Raw genomic sequence first — 18,564 nt, 5'->3', positions numbered from 1 at the left:
GCGGGTTTTAGGTATTCTAGTCCAATACCCTGGGCCTCAGCATGGCAATTCTTGGTGCCGCCCAGAGTTACCCGCAACCCAGTCAGATCATTCAAATCATGATTCCAGGAGCTACTTCCAAACTTGGCGGCTGGCATGAGAAATTGAGCTCCTGTCCCGCTCATTGAAACCTCATCTTGGGAAGCTCTGGGTCTGAAATCCTCTCTTTCGTTTACCAGACATCCCTGCTCCAGTCTCTGGGCCCCAGCCCTGGGGTCAGGGCCTTTGCTCCCTCCTGACAGTTGTCATTCAATTTGTCCACTCTGAAGTATACTCCCCTGCCAGCTAAGACCTAACTGTGGATGTTTAGAGGTAAGACACATTCTAATACTCTTGAGTGTAAAACCGGGCTGTGCTCAGGGAAAGCAGAAATGCCTGGGCCCCTCCTTAAGTGTTTTGAGTCAGCGGGTTTAGAGTCTTGGGACTTAGATTTCTACCATGAGTCTGAGTTGTCCAGTTACTGGTCAGCACTTCAGAACCTCTCTCAAAACCTTCTCCCTCGGGCACCTGAGTGGCTCAGTCGGTGAAGCGTCTGCCTTTGGCTCAGGTCGTGATTCCAGGGTCCTGGGATCGAGCCCCATGTTGGCCTCCCTGCTCAGCGGAGAGCCTGCTTCTCCCTCTCCCTCTCCCTGCTCTTCTGTCTACTTGGGCTCTTTCTCTAGCTCTCTGTCAAATAAATAAATAAATAAAATCTTTAAAACAAAACAAAACATAAAACCTTCTCCCTGCTTCAGAGATGTGGGCATTGGAAAGCACATGTGGAAAGGAGGGCCTCCAGTCTGGTAACTTCTCAGGGTCTCAGAATTCCAAGTAAGGGCTCTGGGGTCAGCTAGGAACACAATGAAGACACGGCTCAGGCCAGCTGGTGGCAGGGGTGGGAGGAGGCAGAGATTTGGCATGCACGCAAACAGCAGTCTTAGAGAGTGGCCTCTGAGCCACCACCTGGTTGCCTGCTTGCTTGCTTTTTTTAGGAGCCCAATGTAGGGCTTAAATCCATGACCCTGAGATCAAGACCTGAGCTGAATTCAAGAGCTGGACACTTAACCCAGGCGCCCCCACCACCTGGTTTCTTATCCTGGTTCAGCCACTCACTGGTCAGGGAGCCTCTATGCTCAGGTTCCATATCTATATTTTAGGGAGAATTACGGCTCTTACCTCAAAATGTTGGTGAGAAGATTAATCGTGTTAATGTATGTGAAGTGCTTAAAACACTGCATTATAGACGCTGTGTGCTTGTCCTTATTCTCACCACCCCATCTATGCCAGGAACAGAAGAGGAGATGTGGGAACCTGAAGTAGGCAGGACATTCTCCTCACCTCTCTTCCTTCTGACCTAAATGGGCCCCATCTCAGGGCCTTTGCACTTGCTGTTCTTGTTTCTGGAATGCTCTTCCCTGGGTAATTCTTCCCCCCTCACTCTACTGACATCTTTTGTTAAATATCATTCCCTCACAGACCCTTTCCCTCACCAACTCATTTAAAGGAGCCCTGGTCCTGGCACACTCTGTCCCCTACGCTGCCTCATATTTATCCAGAGCCTTAGCATTACCCGATATCAGTTTTTAAAATTGCCATTGCCCTCACACTGAATATAAACTCCACGAGAACAGGGATTATTATAAGTTTGCTTCACTTCTGTATTCCTAGCGCCTGGGACAGCACCTAGTAGGAAGCTGGCATTCAGTCAATATTGAGTAGATGAATGAATGAATGAACAAATGAGTGAATGAATGAATGCCCAGGCTGCCTGCACTGTCAGGGTTCTGGGAATGTTTGGGTCTAGGAAACAACCAGCTCCTAGAGTAACAGATGCATGACAATACCACACTAGTGGGACACCTCTGAAATGACAGTGGGTACAAGGTCGTCTCTAGTGACGTGCTTTTTTTTTTTTTAATTTTTATTTATTTTTTAATTTTTTTATAAACATGTAATGTATTTTTATCCCCAGGGGTACAGGTCTGTGAATCGCCAGGTTTACACACTTCACAGCACTCACCATAGCACATACCCTCCCCAGTGTCCATAACCCAGCCACCCTCTCCCTCCCCCCCTCCCCCCAGCTACCCTCAGTTTGTTTTGTGAGATTAAGAGTAGTGATGTGCTCCTTTACCAAGAATGTTTGTTCTACACGTTAAATGTTAAGTGTTGTTCTCCACTTATGAAAATGATGGAAACTTAGAGTATATACTTTGAACCACTTCCTCAGGAGAGGTGACAGCTTTGCCAAGGAGGACCTGGGCACCCACATGGAGTCTGGCAGCATACACTTCTAGCAACATTGTGATGGGGTTCTTCCTTTGTGGGGGATGGGTGACCAGCCTACAAAAGATTCTCACCAGGAACCGGATCTTATTTGCTACCTGTTCCACAGACTTCCATCCCAGATGGAAAATGAGGAAGCTGACTCTCAGGAGAAATTCTGCACACAGCTTTGGGCCATACCTATAACCCGCACTCTTTGGTGTGAGATGTGATTGAGGGGCCGAGAAGAATTTATGGTGTTTGAGGGGATGGTATGGTCAGAACAGGTACATAAATTCCCTGAATCCATTTCTAGGAGTCAGTTGTTAATTTGGCAGAAAACAGTTACTTCTGTCCGACCTTCCAAAATATGGTGCTAATGCCAATCTTACCAAACACCAGATAATTGCCTTTTGATAACATACACCTTGGGGCGCCTGGGTGGCTCAGTGGGTTAAAGCCTCTGCCTTCGGCTCAGGTCATGATCCCAGGGTCCTGGGATCGAGCCCACGATCTCCGCAGGGAGCCTGCTTCCTCCTCTCTCTGCCTGCCTCTCTGCCTAGTTGTGATTTCTCTCTACCAAATAAATAAAATATTAAAAAAAAAAGTTGATAACATACACCTTAAGAAGGTTCAAGACCCAGTAATGCTATTTTTAGACAAAGGTTATTTTTTCCCTAATTTTTGTATTTTCTGTATTTTTCTAGTACAGCTTGTAAAGTTCCTAATTTCTAAAAACTTCTTACAACGTAATAATGATCTGATAAAGAAACTGAAAAACTATATCAGATCTGTTCAATATGGAGAGCTTGCATTTTTATAAGTGACAAAGAAGCCTGGACAGATTCATTATAAAGTTTTAGACTCAGGGGGCGCCTGGGTGACTCAGTGGGTTAAAGCCTCTGCCTTCGGCTCAGGTCATGATCCCAGGGTCCTGGGATCGAGCCCCGCATCGGGCTCTCTGCTTGGCTGGGAGCCTGCTTCCTCCTCTCTCTCTCTCTGCCTGCCTTTCTGCCTACTTGTAATCTCTATCTGTCAAATAAATAAATCTTTAAAAAAAAAAAAGAGAGAGAAAAGTTTTAGACTCAGAAACAGGAACTGAGGGCAGAAATGTTTCCACTTTTCCTATTTTGGTTTAAAATGAAAAAATTATTAGGATACAGTTGTGGTTGATTATATGACAGTTAACATTTTTTCCCTTAAAAGGAAATACTAACTCGAATTGCTCACACATCTGAATCAAGGACTTCTTATGACATACCTTTAAAACAAAGCAGTAGTCAGTGGGTGCTTTATATCTCATTTTACACTGAATCCCATAGTAAATGTTGACATTTTCGAACTGTATAAAACAAGCCAGATCTCGAGATGTCTGAAAGAGAACGAAAAAACTAATCTTAACGGAGTTGGCAGCTAATAATTTTTTAAGGTCGTCCTTGATGGTACAACTAAGGATTACACATTAGCAGAAAAATATTGAATTGTAGGTAACTTATTTAAGTATCTATCCTGTATATATGTGCTAAAAGTCAAGCCCGCATTTTTAGAGGTGAAAGAGCACACCCAAGACAACACGGGGTGCCACAGACCCGGAAATGGAGGGGAGCATTGTACTGCTGCTCTTGTAGTACCTGTACCAGGTCTCTGGGGGCCAGAGCTGATGGGCTGACCTTGACACGCCAGTTACTGATGCAGCCGGGACAAGGGGCCTGACCACTCGTCAGGAATTTCATTCTGGCTTTTGTCATTCCAAGTCAGTGTTAGATTCATGATTGAGCATTAAAAAAGAAAAAGTCCTGCTCAGGAGGAACAATAAGAGGTAAAACTGATGTTCAGCAAATTAGCACACTCTTCATGCACTCCTGCCTGAGAAAAAAAGATCCCTTTCATGTTTTCTCTTCGGTGCTGGCAGTGTTGCCATGGAGACAGAAACCTCTCCTCCATGTATAATGTGCGTTGTGAGGACTGCAACCTCTAATCTACATATTCGGTTACACTTCAATTACAAATTCGCCCTATTACTCCTTTTTTTACCTCCACGTTCTGTAATTCTTTACCAGGTTAGGGTAGAGGGCAGAATCGCGACACCTCGGTGCACAATTCCTCCTTCAAAGATGGTTGTACAGTATTTTTTCTCGTAAGGTATCCTGGATTTTCAAAGTCTTGTTTTCTTTTAAATTGAAGAAAACCTATTCGTCATAATTTGAAGGACAATGTATTGCACATATATATAATTAAATGAATTACATATATTATATATTGGACGTATTTTTCCAGATGTTTCTGGGTGAATATTTATATGCATATGTATGTGTACACATACCCACATACATACACACACACACACAATTTAAAAACTAAGAAGGTGAGATTTTACTATAAATACTGCTCATTAACTTGTGATTTCCTTAACAGTGTCTTGGGGTCTTTCTACGTCCGAACCTGCAGATGAATACAAGACAGTCACGGAACGAATGCACAGCACTCCACTCCATGGCGTAATGATTTATTCAACCATTCTTACCACAGATGACAGCAGATTATTGCAATATTTTGCTCTTGCAAAAAACACGGTGCATATGAGCAAATATTTCCGTGGGGCAGGCTGCAAAATGCAGAGCTGCCATCTGAAAGGGTACTCCCCTTTATATTTGAATAGATCTTGCTAAGTTGTCCCCCAATTAGCTGTACCAGTTTATATTCCAATCTTGTGAGCATGACGGTGCCCATTTTTCTTATTCCTGCTGAAATGTGGATATTATCAACATTGTTCATTTTAGCAATCTCATAGGAAGAAATATTTCACCTTTCATTTTACATTTCCCTGATATACTACTGGTAAGACAGAGCAACTTTTTAGTTGTTCACAGGTTATTGATACTTTTTTTCCTGTAAATTTTCACTTAATAAGCTTTGTTATTTTTCTATGGGCATTTTTTTCCTTGTTGATTTCTTGAGGTCTTAATATTTTATGGATATTCATATTTGTATATATGAATAACTCCAGAGCTAGTCTTTAACTTCCTGTTTGGTATCTTTAGCAGTAAAGAATTAAAAAAACACTTGGGTGGGGGGTGGGGTAACTGGGTGATGGCATTAGGGAGGGCACTTGATGCAATGAGCACTGGTGTCACATGAAACCGATGAATCACTAAATTACTTCTGAAACTAGTAATACACCATATGTTAATTACATTGAATTTAAATTAAAAAATAATTAAAAAACACAAATTTGTTAACACAAATTTGTCAAGTTTTTCCTTTATAATTTTGAGTTTTTAGTCTTGCTGAAGGTTTCCCCATCCCCAAATTATGAAAATATTAACCTGTATTTTCTCAGAAAATTTAAAACAAAACATAAATAAGATTTTATATTTTTTTCTAAATATATTTAAATCAATCTATGATTTAATTTGGAACGAGGTAAGAAACCATTTTCTCCAAATGGATATAAGATTATTTCAATGCTATTTATTAAATAAATACCATATTCTTTCCCCACTAGTATGAACTGCTCACTTTAAATTCCCTAATTTACTAGATCTCTGTGTTGATCTGTTTTCTCTGCTTGTATTGTTTTTTTTTTTTTAAGATTTTATTTATTTATTTGACAGAGAGAGATCACAAGTAGGCAGAGAGGCAGGCAGCGAGAGAGGAGGAAGCAGGCTCCCCACGGAGCAGAGAGCCTGATGCGGGGCTCGATCCCAGGACCCTGAGATCATGACCTGAGCCGAAGGCAGCGGCTTAATCCACTGAGCCACCCAGGCGCCCCAGCTTGTATTGTTTTTATCTAATGTTTTGGCATCTGGGAGGAGGAGTTCTACCTCAATGTTCTTCACAACTTTTTTGGGGCGGTAACAGTATCTCTTCCTGATTAATTTTAATTTTATTTTTATTTTTTTTCAAAATGGGGCTTGAACGCACAAACCTGAGATCAAGACCTGAGCCGAGATCAAGAGTTGGATACTTAACCAACTGATCCCCTCAGTTGCCACTCAGGCACCCCTCTGATAAATTTTAAAATCAGTCTGTGAAATTCAAGTCAAAACAATCTTATTGAAATTTTTCTTGGGGGATGCCCAGGTGGCTCAGTTGGTTAAGCAGGTGCCTTTGGCCCAGGTCATGATCCCAGGGTCCTGGGACTGAGTCCTGCATCAGGCTCCTTGTTCAGCGGAGAGCCTCTGCCTGCCTCTCACCGTGCTCGTGCGCGCTCTCTGTGTCTTCCTCTCTGACAAATAAATAAAATCTTAAAAAAAATTTTTTTTCTTAGGATTTAATATATAGAAAGTTTGGGAGAGAATATCTTTTCATCCACCAACATAGTACATTTCTATTTATTTCAGTTCTATTTCACTTCTTTTTAATTAAATTTTATATTTTATGCCACATAGGTCTTGAACATTTCCTGGTAAGTTTATCGTTAAGAGTTTAGTATTTTTTGTTCTTACTATGCATAAAATATTTTGCATTATATTTTAATTTGCATATTGTTAATACAAAAGAAAACAATTTCTCATTTGGCAAACTTATTCGGTCCTAATAGTTTTTCAGTTGAGTGTCTTATATTGTCTGTAGACAATCATGTCAAGTGTGACTAAAGAGAGTTTTGCCCCTTCTTTCCAAAAACCCTACTTCTTATTCTTTTTCTTGACTCCTGGCTTGTTTCTCCATTCCAAGGTTAATGTAGCAGTGATACAAAGTACTCTGGTCCAAAGCCAGTGTGAACACTTCTAATTTTAACACTAAGTGTGTTGTGATAGGTTTATTTATACATGTCATTTACATGTCCATGCCAAAGACTCCCCTCCCCCCCCCAAACACTTCTAAAATAAAATCATTTGTGGGTCAGTTCTTAACGTCCGCAGTGTGGGACTGGACTGAAGATGGCACAAATGAGAAAGTACTAGCTCGCTAAGATTGACACTAAGTAGGAGCAGTAGCTGCCCTAAACCAAGCCCTACCCATAATGCCTCTCCTGCCTTCCGACAGAGGTCAGAGAGTCTTCCAACTAGAGGAGCAGACCTGGATATTTCCTGGGACTTCTTGGGAATGTGGGTCAAGCCTTATTAGAAGAAGCCTGCAATTTGTACATATGCCATTTGGTGGTGCCCTGGATTTGGCAGTGAAGGCAAAATGCTTCAGCGTACCTCAGATATAGACGGGAGAGGTATCCAAAGCTTTTGAAGCAAAAGGTGGAAATGCTCCAAGCCTCTAAAAAAAGGTTTTAGAAAAAGCTAATGGTCAGAATGAGAGTCAAAATTCATTTCAAAGATGAAGAATTTATGATATGCTTGTAGATCTGAGGCAATAATCCTAAATCACCAAGTAGTTTAATGACGCCTAAAATCCTCCTCTAAAATACGCAGGTAAATGCATCTAGTATACCTCAGAGAACAATTTAAATTTCAGAGTAGAAGGGCTATAGTCTTAATGTAGATCTCCCAACACTATAACTCTAGGATTCCGGATAAAGGAAGTTTACTATAATGACCATAGAACAAGAGAGTAAATACAGGGGGGAGAAACCTTCAGAAATAGATATGTAAAGTAACAAATGAATCTGTAGGAAAGTGCTTCTGCCATAATTTTTGAAACCTGACTTTAAAACATACAAAACTTTCACCTTCAGGAGAAAGCTATGGAAAAATTCAAAAGGACTTCTGCGGTTCTGTCTGAATAGGGTATGTGTTTGTATAAACATTGTAACAACATGAATTTCTAGGCAAAAGAGTGCATTTAAATTGCCACCTGAGGATTTCTTTAGTTTCATTTCCATAAAATGATTTTTTGATGAAAAGATTTATTTTTCTTCTGACCTTAGTCTTTCCTTTGGGTACATAATAAATTCCAGAAGCCCGTAAAAGAAAATAGCGCCTTTTCCAGGATTTCTTTCCGTCTTCTTTCAAGTAAAGAGCTCCTTCAAGTTCTGGCACAATGATGGATGATCCACAGAAGCTTTCCTGAAATCGAAATTCCAATTATAGAGAACACACGAAAGAAACAAAAACCACATTTTTGTTCACATTTAAACAAACTAAGGCAAACTGGGCTTTAAGCTAGAAGTCATTTGTTTATAACTCTGAATGCATACACTTGCACGGCATGCTGGTTGGGAAAAGAGAGGAGGGACACCGTGGTGGTGGAAGCTCAGCTCTTGAGTTAGGCTCAAGACTTCTTCACCACTTAGCTTTGTGAGTGTGGGCAAGTCACTCAATCTCAGTTCCTCTACTTGTAAAAGCTAAGTCATAATTGCCCAGCTTCATAAGAAAGGTTGTGAGCACAATCTTGGTTTACTGTAAAGGTAAGAATTACATAAAGGCTAGTTCTATAATTGTATTATAAGTTGGCAAATAGAAGAATTCTTCCTTTTCCTATAAGTAAAAAAAAATGCTATTTTACTGCTAGGAAATAGAAAAATTAGAATATATAATCCTATACCTAAATATGGGTAAGGTAATTTATTCTTGTGATGGTTTTCTTACTGAAGAATAAAGAAAGCAATTAATGCTACAGTATCAGAAAAGGAAAGGGACAGAGTACATTTTCTAGGTATAGATTTTCAATTGTCAAAACTTGCATACAATTATATAACTCTTAGTAAATTTCTTTTAAAAAGCAGTACACTAAAATTACATATCATTCTATTTCCCAGTTCAAATACTCAAATTTATTTTGAGCTTTCTTTTTTTATATTTCAACCTTTCATTTAATCTCATAAATGTAGAGTAACTTTTAATTTTGTATCCTGCAAGTAAATTTATATGTAGTGAAGCTGGGATACATTTTTTTCATGTTTCCCCCCAATTTAGCTAGCATTAGTTGCCCTGTCAATAATCTCTTCAATCAGATTTTTGGTCCAAATTAGAAAGCAGGATAATGCTGATTAGTCATGGTGTGATGTGTTTTGTATTTTCTCTAACATCCAGCTTTTAATACACTGCTGAATTCCTATATCAAAAACTATTGAGGCAATTGTATAAATCAAGGCATAGGCAGTCCCTGATTTACAGCTGATGGACAAGCCCTGATGATAAACAAATGGCTGTCAGGAAACTTCACCCTCCCCGTCCATGTCTGTCAGTCCCCGTCACTGCTAGGTATACTCAGGAACTGAGTCTCCTTGCTGCTAGGCACCCCTGGAGCTTTCTCTTCCTCAGCTCCACCCGGAGCCTGGTAAATGCAGAGAACATCCTCATTCCCACTGCTGGGCCTCCGTGGGAAACACCCACTGTGCTCTTGGCCCCACAAAGCAGAATTTGTAACATGTTTTCGGGAGCTTAGGGATGGCAGAAGGTTGTTGTGCTCGCCCCATCTGGTACAGGGCTTGGAGAACTTGGTGGGGACAGAAACCTGTGTGGAAGCCCAGCCAGACCTTGGTGAAGGGAAGGAGGTGCTCGTCAAAGTCAGCGAGCTGGCTCCGGCTGTGAAAGCGGCCCAGGTGTCACCAGGTCTTCTGAGTTTTCAGAAGAAGCCTCAAATCTATGAACTCAAGAAAAGGTCCACACACTGTTGAAGGTGAAGAAAGCCTGTCCAGGGCTCCAGCACACCCACCTGTGCCCTGCGATCTCTGCACTCCTCTGCATTGTGTGCTGGGAACAGATTCCTGAGTTTTAGCATGGCTAGTATGTGAAAACTCACTGGGAGTTTCAGAAAAAACATCAGATGAACTTCTGGAACATGGTCTTAGAGAGATAATCACAAACATGTGCACAGTAATGGATGCTGTGTCTCTGCTATGCCCAGCACAGCTGTAATAATTCAGTATGACCCAGGAGACTGAGGTTCTGGGACTTGCCCTATAACACATGAACCTCAATGGCAGACCCAGACTTTGCTGTGTCAGGTCTCCCAACTCCAAAGTTTATACTTCCTACCACACCTGACTACTGGAAGAGCATCACAGAATTGTAAAGAAGGTTTAGAAACTCCTTACACCTAGCTTCAATGGAGCACTAAAGCAAAGAAAAACATGGAATGTTCAGAGATGAGTTTTTTGTGGATTCATAAGTGTTTTAGTCAAGAATTACTAACCCAACTTCATGAAAGTAAAATATAGTCTGAAGCCATACTTTTAAACAACTGACTCAAAGAACCAGTTTAATCTAAATAGCTATAATTTAGTAATAATCTGATTTTAAAACCCCAAGTTAAAATTTCAGTGTGTCTCAGAGTCTCCCATTGTTCCAAGAAGCAAATAATTTAAAAATAGATACAGTTAATATCCTTCTCTTTTCTTCCACTCAGCAAAATTAAACGTACCTCAAGTAAGGATTCCTTGTTCTTAGCATTCATTTTCTCATTTGTTTCCTTTCCTTCTTTTTTTCCTTTGTTATCCAGGTAAAAATTCTAAATAAAAAATTAAAAGAGCAGATCAGAAAGTGTTCATTGCCATGCTAGCCACTGTAGGGGACTCATGGTCCTGCTGGAGGGAGAACACACACCTACAGGAAATGAAATGGGAACCACAGCATAGGGTAGATGTAAATGGTCAGTAGGAGCTGGGCTACGCATACCCTATACTGTGCTGACTATGGCATCACGGAGGCTGATGTGAATACTTCTCATCTTGCTACTGTGCATGGTCAATGAGGACACAAACGTAAGACTGAAAACACTAGCAAAGGATATGACACCATTTAGTTTTTAAATTTCATTGTCTATGACATGTGCCCAATGCTGGAGGCTGGGAGACTCTAATATCGTGGAAGAGGTTGGGTCTAGATAGCAGGGGGAGCCTGTGCCCCAAGCGTAAGAGGCAGACTTCTCTGCCTCGTGGGTGTCATGTGACATCCCAAGGCCCTGTGAACTACACATCCTGGCTTATTAAGAGAAGACTGAAATCTGGAGTTTGTTTTATTTATCCATTTTAAAGATTTGTGTGTGTGTGTGTGTGTGTGTGTGTGTGTGTGTGTGTGTGAGTGAAGGGAAGGAAAGCATGGCAGGCAGATGGAGAAGTAGGCTCCCTACTGAGCAAGCAGCCCGATGCAGGATCCGATTCCAGGACTCTGGGATCATGACCTGAGCCAAAGGGACATTTAATCGACTGAGCCACCCAAGTGTCCCTGAAATCTGGAGTTTTATAAATGCCGGTGATGACTTTTAATTTTTAAAAACCATTTGGGTCAATCACAGCATGAGTTTGCTGCTTGGCACCTTCTGGGGACAGATGGAAGAAGAAAGGGCATTTCTGGAAAGAAAACTAGCCTTACAGGGGCACCTGGGTGGCTCAGTGGGTTAAAGCCTCTGCCTTCAGCTCAGGTCATGATCCCAGGGTCCTGAAATCGAGCCCCACATTGGGCTCTCTGCTCAGCAGGGAGCCTGCTTCCTCCTCTCTCTCCCTGCCTGCCTCTCTGCCTACTTGTGATCTCTCTGTGTCAAATAAATAAATAAAATCTTAAAAAAAAAAAAAAAAAAGAAAACTAGCCTTACAAAGATGGGGAAGAATATGGTTTAAAGCATTAATGAATGGGTGCCTCATTTCTAAGTGGAGTTTGTTATTAATCTATGTATCATATTTTATTAATACTGAGTATCAATGAGATGGCTGAAACTAAATGTTAAATGAATATATTTCCAGAAAATCATGAGTATCCAAGGGTTAGTCTTCACATAACCACTATAACTGAGGTATCAACATACAAACTGATTATCATGAGTGACCACTCTCATATTTAAAACACTGAAGATTTTTAAGTGAAAATGTAGAGTTTTATAACATAACGCATGAAAAAATGTATTAAAACTAGAACATATTCCTCTGGAGCACAGTAACTAAAATAAGGACCCTCCTGAATCTATTTTTTTTTTAAAGATTTTATTTATTTATTTGACAGAGAGAGAGGTCACAAGTGGGCAGAGAGGCAGGCAGAGAGAGGGGGAAGCAGGCTCCCCGCTGAGCAGAGAGCCCGAGGCGGGGCTCGATCCCAGGACAGTGGGATCATGACCTGAGCTGAAGGCAGAGGCTTAACCTACTGAGCCACCCATGCGCCCAGGACCTTCCTGAATTTAGACACAAATATTTATTTATATCACAAGGATGTTTCTCCAAGTGTGATTCCCCAGACTAGGCTGATGCTCAGCAAAATGCATGTTCCTGGGACCTCCATCTACTGAACTGAAACTTCTGGGACGGGGCCTGGAAATCTGCATTCCAACATGCTTCCTGCATGATTTTTACTGACACTGAATTTTAAGAACAGAGTGTACTGTAGATGGCCAACAGACACATGAAAAAATGCTCAGTATTACTCATCATCAGAAAAAGACAAATTGAAACTACAATGGGCTGTCACGTCACACATGTCAGAATGGCTAAAATGAACAATATAAGAAATAACAAGTGTTGGCGAGGATGCGGAGAAAGGGGAACCTTCCTGCACTGTCGATGGGAATGCAAACTGGTGCAAACACTATGGAAAACAGAGTGGAGATTCCTCAAAAAGTTAAAAATATAACTACCCTATGATCCAGTAATTACACTACTGGGTATTTCCCCCAAAAATACAAAAACATGAATTCAAAGGGATACATGTACCCCTATATGTACTGCAGCATTATTTACAACACCCAATTTTAAAAGCAGCCCAAGTACCCAATGATAGATGAATGGATAAAGATGTGGTATAATACACAAAGGAATATGATTCAGCCATAAAAAGAATGAAATCACGCATTTGCAATGACATGGATGGAGTTAGAGAATAGCACGCTAAGTGAAATAAATCAGAGAAAGACAGATACCATATGATTTCACTCATATGTGAAATTTAAGAAACAAGCAAAGGAGAATAAAGAGAGAGAGAGAGAGACACAAACCAAGAAACAGACCTTTAACTACCGGGAACAAGCTGATGGTTACCAGAGGGGAGGTGGGTGAGGGAATGGGTGAAATAGGGGATGGGGATCAAGAAGGGGACTTGTTGTGATGGGCCTTGGGTAACGTATGGGATTCCTGAATCACGATATTATACACCTGAAATTAATATAACACTGTATGTTAACTACACTAGAATTAAAATGGAAACTTAATAAGGAAGTAAATAAATAAATATTTTTTAAAAACATTGTATTGGACAGAGGAGAAGGAAGCAGAGTGGAGGCAAATAACATAAGCAAAATCAGGACATTTCCAAGAAACAGGATGCATAAAAAATGGTGATTTGCCAACTTAAATAGAGGAAATAAATCAAGTACAATTACTTTGATAATTCTTATTGCATTATCTTTAAATATGTTTTTTCAAGACTCTTAACTTTTACTTACTTGAAAGGACAGTATATATCATGAATCAGTGTGATTACCGCGTAGGGTTCGAAACCATTTTAATTGTACATGTTTGGGTTGAAGACCATGACTAACCACAATAGGAAACATATACCACCTGCCAGAACTTTGCGCCGAGGTCTCACTTACAAGAACCCCCAAAACATAAGCATTTTACTATTTTACAGATAAGGAAGCAGAAGGATTAAGTCTAATCAGTGCCAAAACTTTGAGTTTTTCCTATTTTTTCCCCCTCAGCATTAAAATGCTCCAAATACCATAGGAGAGAATCCAGATCCACAACAGTGTGGATGCAATTAATGTCACTGAACTACACTTAAAAATTATTACAGTGGATGGGGCGCCTGGGTGGCTCAGTGGGTTAAGCCTCTGCCTTCAGCTCAGGTCATGATCTCAGGGTCCTGGGATCAAGTCCCGCATCGGACTCTCTGCTTGGCGGGGAGCCTGCTTCCTCCTCTCTCCCTGCCTCTCTGCCTGCCTGTGGTCTCTCTCTGTCAAATAAATAAATAAAATCTTTACAAAAAAATTATTACAGTGGTAAATTCCATGTTATGTATATTTTCTCAAAACAAAACAAGCAGTCATAAGAATGAAGGCAGAGTGCCGTTTGCAAGCACTCTTCCCTTGAGAGTCCTGGAAATGGGAATTATGTATGAATTGGAAGAATGAACAGAGAACACGAGTTAAACTATGTAGCAAGTGGATTTCCTCATCATCTGGGAAAAGGGGAACATGTGTCACCTTCTGCAGGGACAGGTAAGTGAAGAACCTTTCCAAACTGCAAAGGGCCTCATTTTATGAGGATATCCCAAAGAGTCAGGATCTGTAGTTGTGTCCTTCCTCTGAGATTTTTCTCTGAGACCCTCTCTCACTTTTTCAGCTTCAGAATTAGTTTTTTTTCCCCTTCAAGATATGGTGCTATACTGTTTTTGTTTTAAAGAAAATGAAAAAACACAAAGTAAACCCGAGCTGGAGTTTGGGGAGTGTAGACCTTAGAACGTACTGATTGCCCTTGGGTCAGAGCTTTTCATCAGTCAGGTGGTCAGCCAACTCCATTTGGGCTGTTCTGAAGCAAGGAGCAGAGCTCAGGAATGAACTCATTATTTGTTACACAGGGAACTGTGGATCATCTGAGCTGAGCAATAAGAGAACTTTAAAATGGGAAATGAGACTTTCAGTTACAGCTTGCTCCCTTTTCTCACAGCTGAAAATGCAAGATTTGGGGGCAGCTGAAAAGGAAAGAAAGAGCATAACTCTTTGAAAATGTGTTTAAAAATACATTACTTTTAAAATACCACCTTCTTGGAATTAAGAACAAACCAAGCAGTTATCTGCCCATGAATAAATACCCGTGAGCACCATTTACATGGAAAATACCCCTGGTTCCTGAGAATCTTTTTCTGTCTCATTGAGAAGATATGTATAAACAGATGGCTATGATCTGTAGATGGGGAGATACATGAGACACAGTACAAATGCAAAATGAGCTATTTCTATAGATTTTCAGCAAGGAAGAAAACCACTGTAGGCTGAAATGGTCAAGGAAGACTTTGCAGAGGAGGTCAAAGTTTGAACTGTCCTGAAAGATGTTCCATATTCAGATAGGGAGAAGGAATGAAGAAAACATTCGAGGCAGGAAGAGAAGCATGTTCCAAGGCCAGGAGGTAGTTAAGAACTGGGTATCTTCAATCCACCAGTGAACAGTCTGGCTACGCCTGGGGACAAATGGAGCACAGCTCATGACCAGACTGTCCCTTCCAATTCTTCTCTTCTTGCCCGTATCAGGATACACCCATGGCCTGTCATCAGGTGATGGAGCAGGTCCTCCCCTATGATGGGCGGTATTCATGTGCTTGCCCTACTTGTGTTGGGTTTAGCCATGTGACTTGCTTTGACAGCGCAAGAATGTGGGTGGAATGGACAGAATGTGCATGGAAGGGACAGGGCATCAATTCTGAGCAGAGGACTTGAGAAGCCATGTCATGTGTTTCCAAATGTCCTCCTGTATTCTTGCCATTCACCATGAGAAGAATGTGTCACTGGGAGCTGCTGGTCTGAGGACAGAAGAGACAAGATCTGACTCACATTCTGGAGCCAAGGATGACCTACAGACCCAGAAGAGAGGGAATTTCTGTGGCTGGTAGCCCCTGGGATTTGGAGGCTGCTTTTATGCATCGAACACTAACTAATACACACACCCACACTGGCGGGTGAGGGGATCCAGGGCACTGAAGCCAAGGGTAGACTTTCCTTTAAAATAGGAAGCCATATTGGAGACCAGAAATGTGATTACTGTAAGACTTCCTCCTGCTGGGCCTGGTCCTGGATTGTCAAAGATGAACCCTGGTGGGAGAGGGCGGTTGGAAAGGAACGGCGGAAAGATGCCATGAGGTAATTTTCTCCCTCAGTGGCTGGCACACTTCTGCACCTGAGGAGCAGAATGAGGTTGTGTTGTTTCTCTCTCTGTTCCTCACTCGGGCAGACACCACTGAACCACAACCACGGCCAAATTTCATTTATGGAACAGAACAAATGATGGAATGAACATTGCCTAAAATATCAACAATGATCATTGTTGGAGTGCAGGATTATGGATAATTTAAATTCCATTTCTTCTGTTTGTCACCTTTTTTTCTTAACAATAAGTTGACATTATTTCTGAAGTCAGAAAAATAAAATATGTTGTTAAAAGAAATAAAAAGCAATTCAGCAAGCAAGCCACCTTATATTAACTGATTTGCCAGTACCTTCTTTGAAAAATGGATTGTTCAGGCTCCCGGCAAGAAGAATGGCTAATGTTAATGCTGGAGAGGTTCTACCTCCAGACATACTCCTCAGCTCTGACACCTCTTTTTGGTTTTCAGACAACATCAATGGTCTTTGCATAGTGGGACTTTGTGTCAGCACAACCCCGGGAAAATGAAACTCTTCAGGTTACAGCTGACTTCGGCTTCAACAGTTGACGCTTATTTAGGAATAGCAGATGACCCTGTGCTTCCAATCAACTGGGAAGAGGAACTTTCTAATGACAACCAGGCTGAGAAACTAAGCTGCTTTTTAAATAAAGTTGCTTTTGTTAGGATACTAAGTGTCCAAGGGTGTCCAGATCGCTCAGTTGGTTAAGTGTCTGCCTTTGGCTCAGATCATGATCTCAGGGTCCTGAGATGGAGCCCTGTGTTGGGATCCCTGCTCAGTGGGGAATCTGTTGCTCCCTCTCCCTTTACTCCTTCCTCCTGTGCATGTGCACACACACACTCTCTCTCCAATAAATAAATAAATAAATAAATAAATAAATAAATAAATAGTAGGTGTACTAACCCACTTTACCCAAAAGAAGCAGTACCATCTAAGCAAGAGGGGCCCCTGCCCTGACTCCACTCTTCAGGGGGTCCCTGCTCTGATCCTCACCCAGCCACTCCCCTACTCACAAGGCGACAAAGTCTATGGGGCCGAAAGGATATGCCCACTTGGAGCCAATGACCCTCCCACATTTCAGTCCACACTCCACAAACCCAGGGACTTGGAATTCCCTGCCCAAATGACTGCCCTACATCCATCTTCCTGAGGGCAGATGGCACTGTTAGAGTGTGCATCCTAGGCCAGAGGGCAGCCAAGGGGCAGCTCTTTGCACGGGAGTGATGGGTTGCTTGGAGCCTACTTTCTGGGATGGATGGTTCGCATCATGCATGCAAGGCTCCTAAGGTGCAGGATGGATGGGATGGATGGAGGGAGGAAGTCCAGAGGCAGGCAATGAGCAGCTCCAAGAAATCACCTTGCACAGAACTCAAAGATATCTAAGAATACTAGTCCAAACTTTTAGGTCATTATGAAGGCCCTAAGGTAGGAGGACAGAACACATTTAACTGCTTATTAATATGATTTAGAACTTTAAATATATAGATATATGGTATGCAAGCCTTCAATCCAGTCTTGTGCCAGGTCCTAATAAATACTGGGGGTGGGCTTGCAGAGAGGCCTGTCCTCTATTCCCTGTGGGATTCCATGTGGCCTCGCACTCCATCCTTTTATTCTCTTCTCCTAGTCATCAGGCCTACTTGAAATGCAAATTAGAAATAAAAAAGAATTTCTTCAGACTCTTTCTCTTTGAGAAAGTGCTTAATTTTCTGGGACGTTTGAAGCCTTGGGAAACTTTCTCAGTTATAGAATAGCCACAGTTGTTAATGAGTAGAACACGACATCTCCCCTTCCTCATCCTGGGTTTTCCTGCTCGTCAGACTATATCCTATAAAGTCTACATCCTGGGCCCTGGGCTGGTCCCCATCTCTGACAACTCTGTCGTGGTGCTTAGGATATGGGGCTAACCACCCTTCCTCAGCCCACAGCCTTCTGGCTCTAGTTCACTGGATACTGACCCCCTACCTACAGGCACCCAGCCAAGCAGGATATCCCCATGTCACCCATCTGGCCTCTGCATGGACTTCACTTCCTAAAGAATGCTGGCTGCTTCTTTTATTTTCACAGTAGTTCCTAGATACTCCTGCTCCTTCTGCCCATTACAGCCAGCACATAGCCACTGGCCTTGTATCTCACCTACAGTCTCCTTCCCTGACTTAATTCCATTACAATGTAGATGCTCAAGAATTGTTTGCTGGTAGTTCTTGAGCAAATGCCTGGGACCCTGGGGAACCTAGGGATGAAGCCCTTACCCACTCAATTTGTCCTGAACAACTTCAGGTAGCCTGGGGTTAGACTCCTAATCACACTTCTTTGAGTCCCTGCCCAAAACTTCTGAGATTATACAGCACCATCGTCCCAGATCAAAGTCTGGCCTGGCTCCACTATGATCACCCTGATCCAAGAACATCGTTGATGCCTTCTGGAGAGTTGCTACCATCCTCCCATGTGCCTCCATTGCTTCTCTTCTCCAGACTAATCTCTATAATGAAGCAAACTAAAAGAATGACAGTTACTATACTTTGTGTGGATGACAGCCTTTAATTCTCACCACACATTTCTAAGAACAAATTATCTCCATTT

At 41.8% G+C, this 18,564-nt stretch overlaps 1 protein-coding gene across 1 annotated transcript in view; it reads right to left on the bottom strand.

Moving 5' to 3' along the window:
- The window catches only part of LOC123947364 (amyloid beta precursor protein binding family B member 1 interacting protein), a 118,482-nt gene that overhangs the window by 20,204 nt on the left and 79,714 nt on the right, over positions 1 to 18,564 (bottom strand). Inside the window, exons 9-11 of the mRNA XM_046013534.1 lie at positions 10,543 to 10,629; positions 8,100 to 8,243; positions 3,545 to 3,655 (exon numbers count right to left, since the gene is read on the bottom strand). Of these exons, the coding sequence (XP_045869490.1) occupies positions 3,545 to 3,655; positions 8,100 to 8,243; positions 10,543 to 10,629 (342 nt within the window). The remainder of the gene's footprint in view (positions 1 to 3,544; positions 3,656 to 8,099; positions 8,244 to 10,542; positions 10,630 to 18,564) is intronic.

This window comes from Meles meles, chromosome 7 (genome assembly GCF_922984935.1).
Source record: "Meles meles chromosome 7, mMelMel3.1 paternal haplotype, whole genome shotgun sequence".
NCBI lineage: Eukaryota > Metazoa > Chordata > Mammalia > Carnivora > Mustelidae > Meles > Meles meles.
This window is presented reverse-complemented; position numbering and strand designations above follow the sequence as displayed.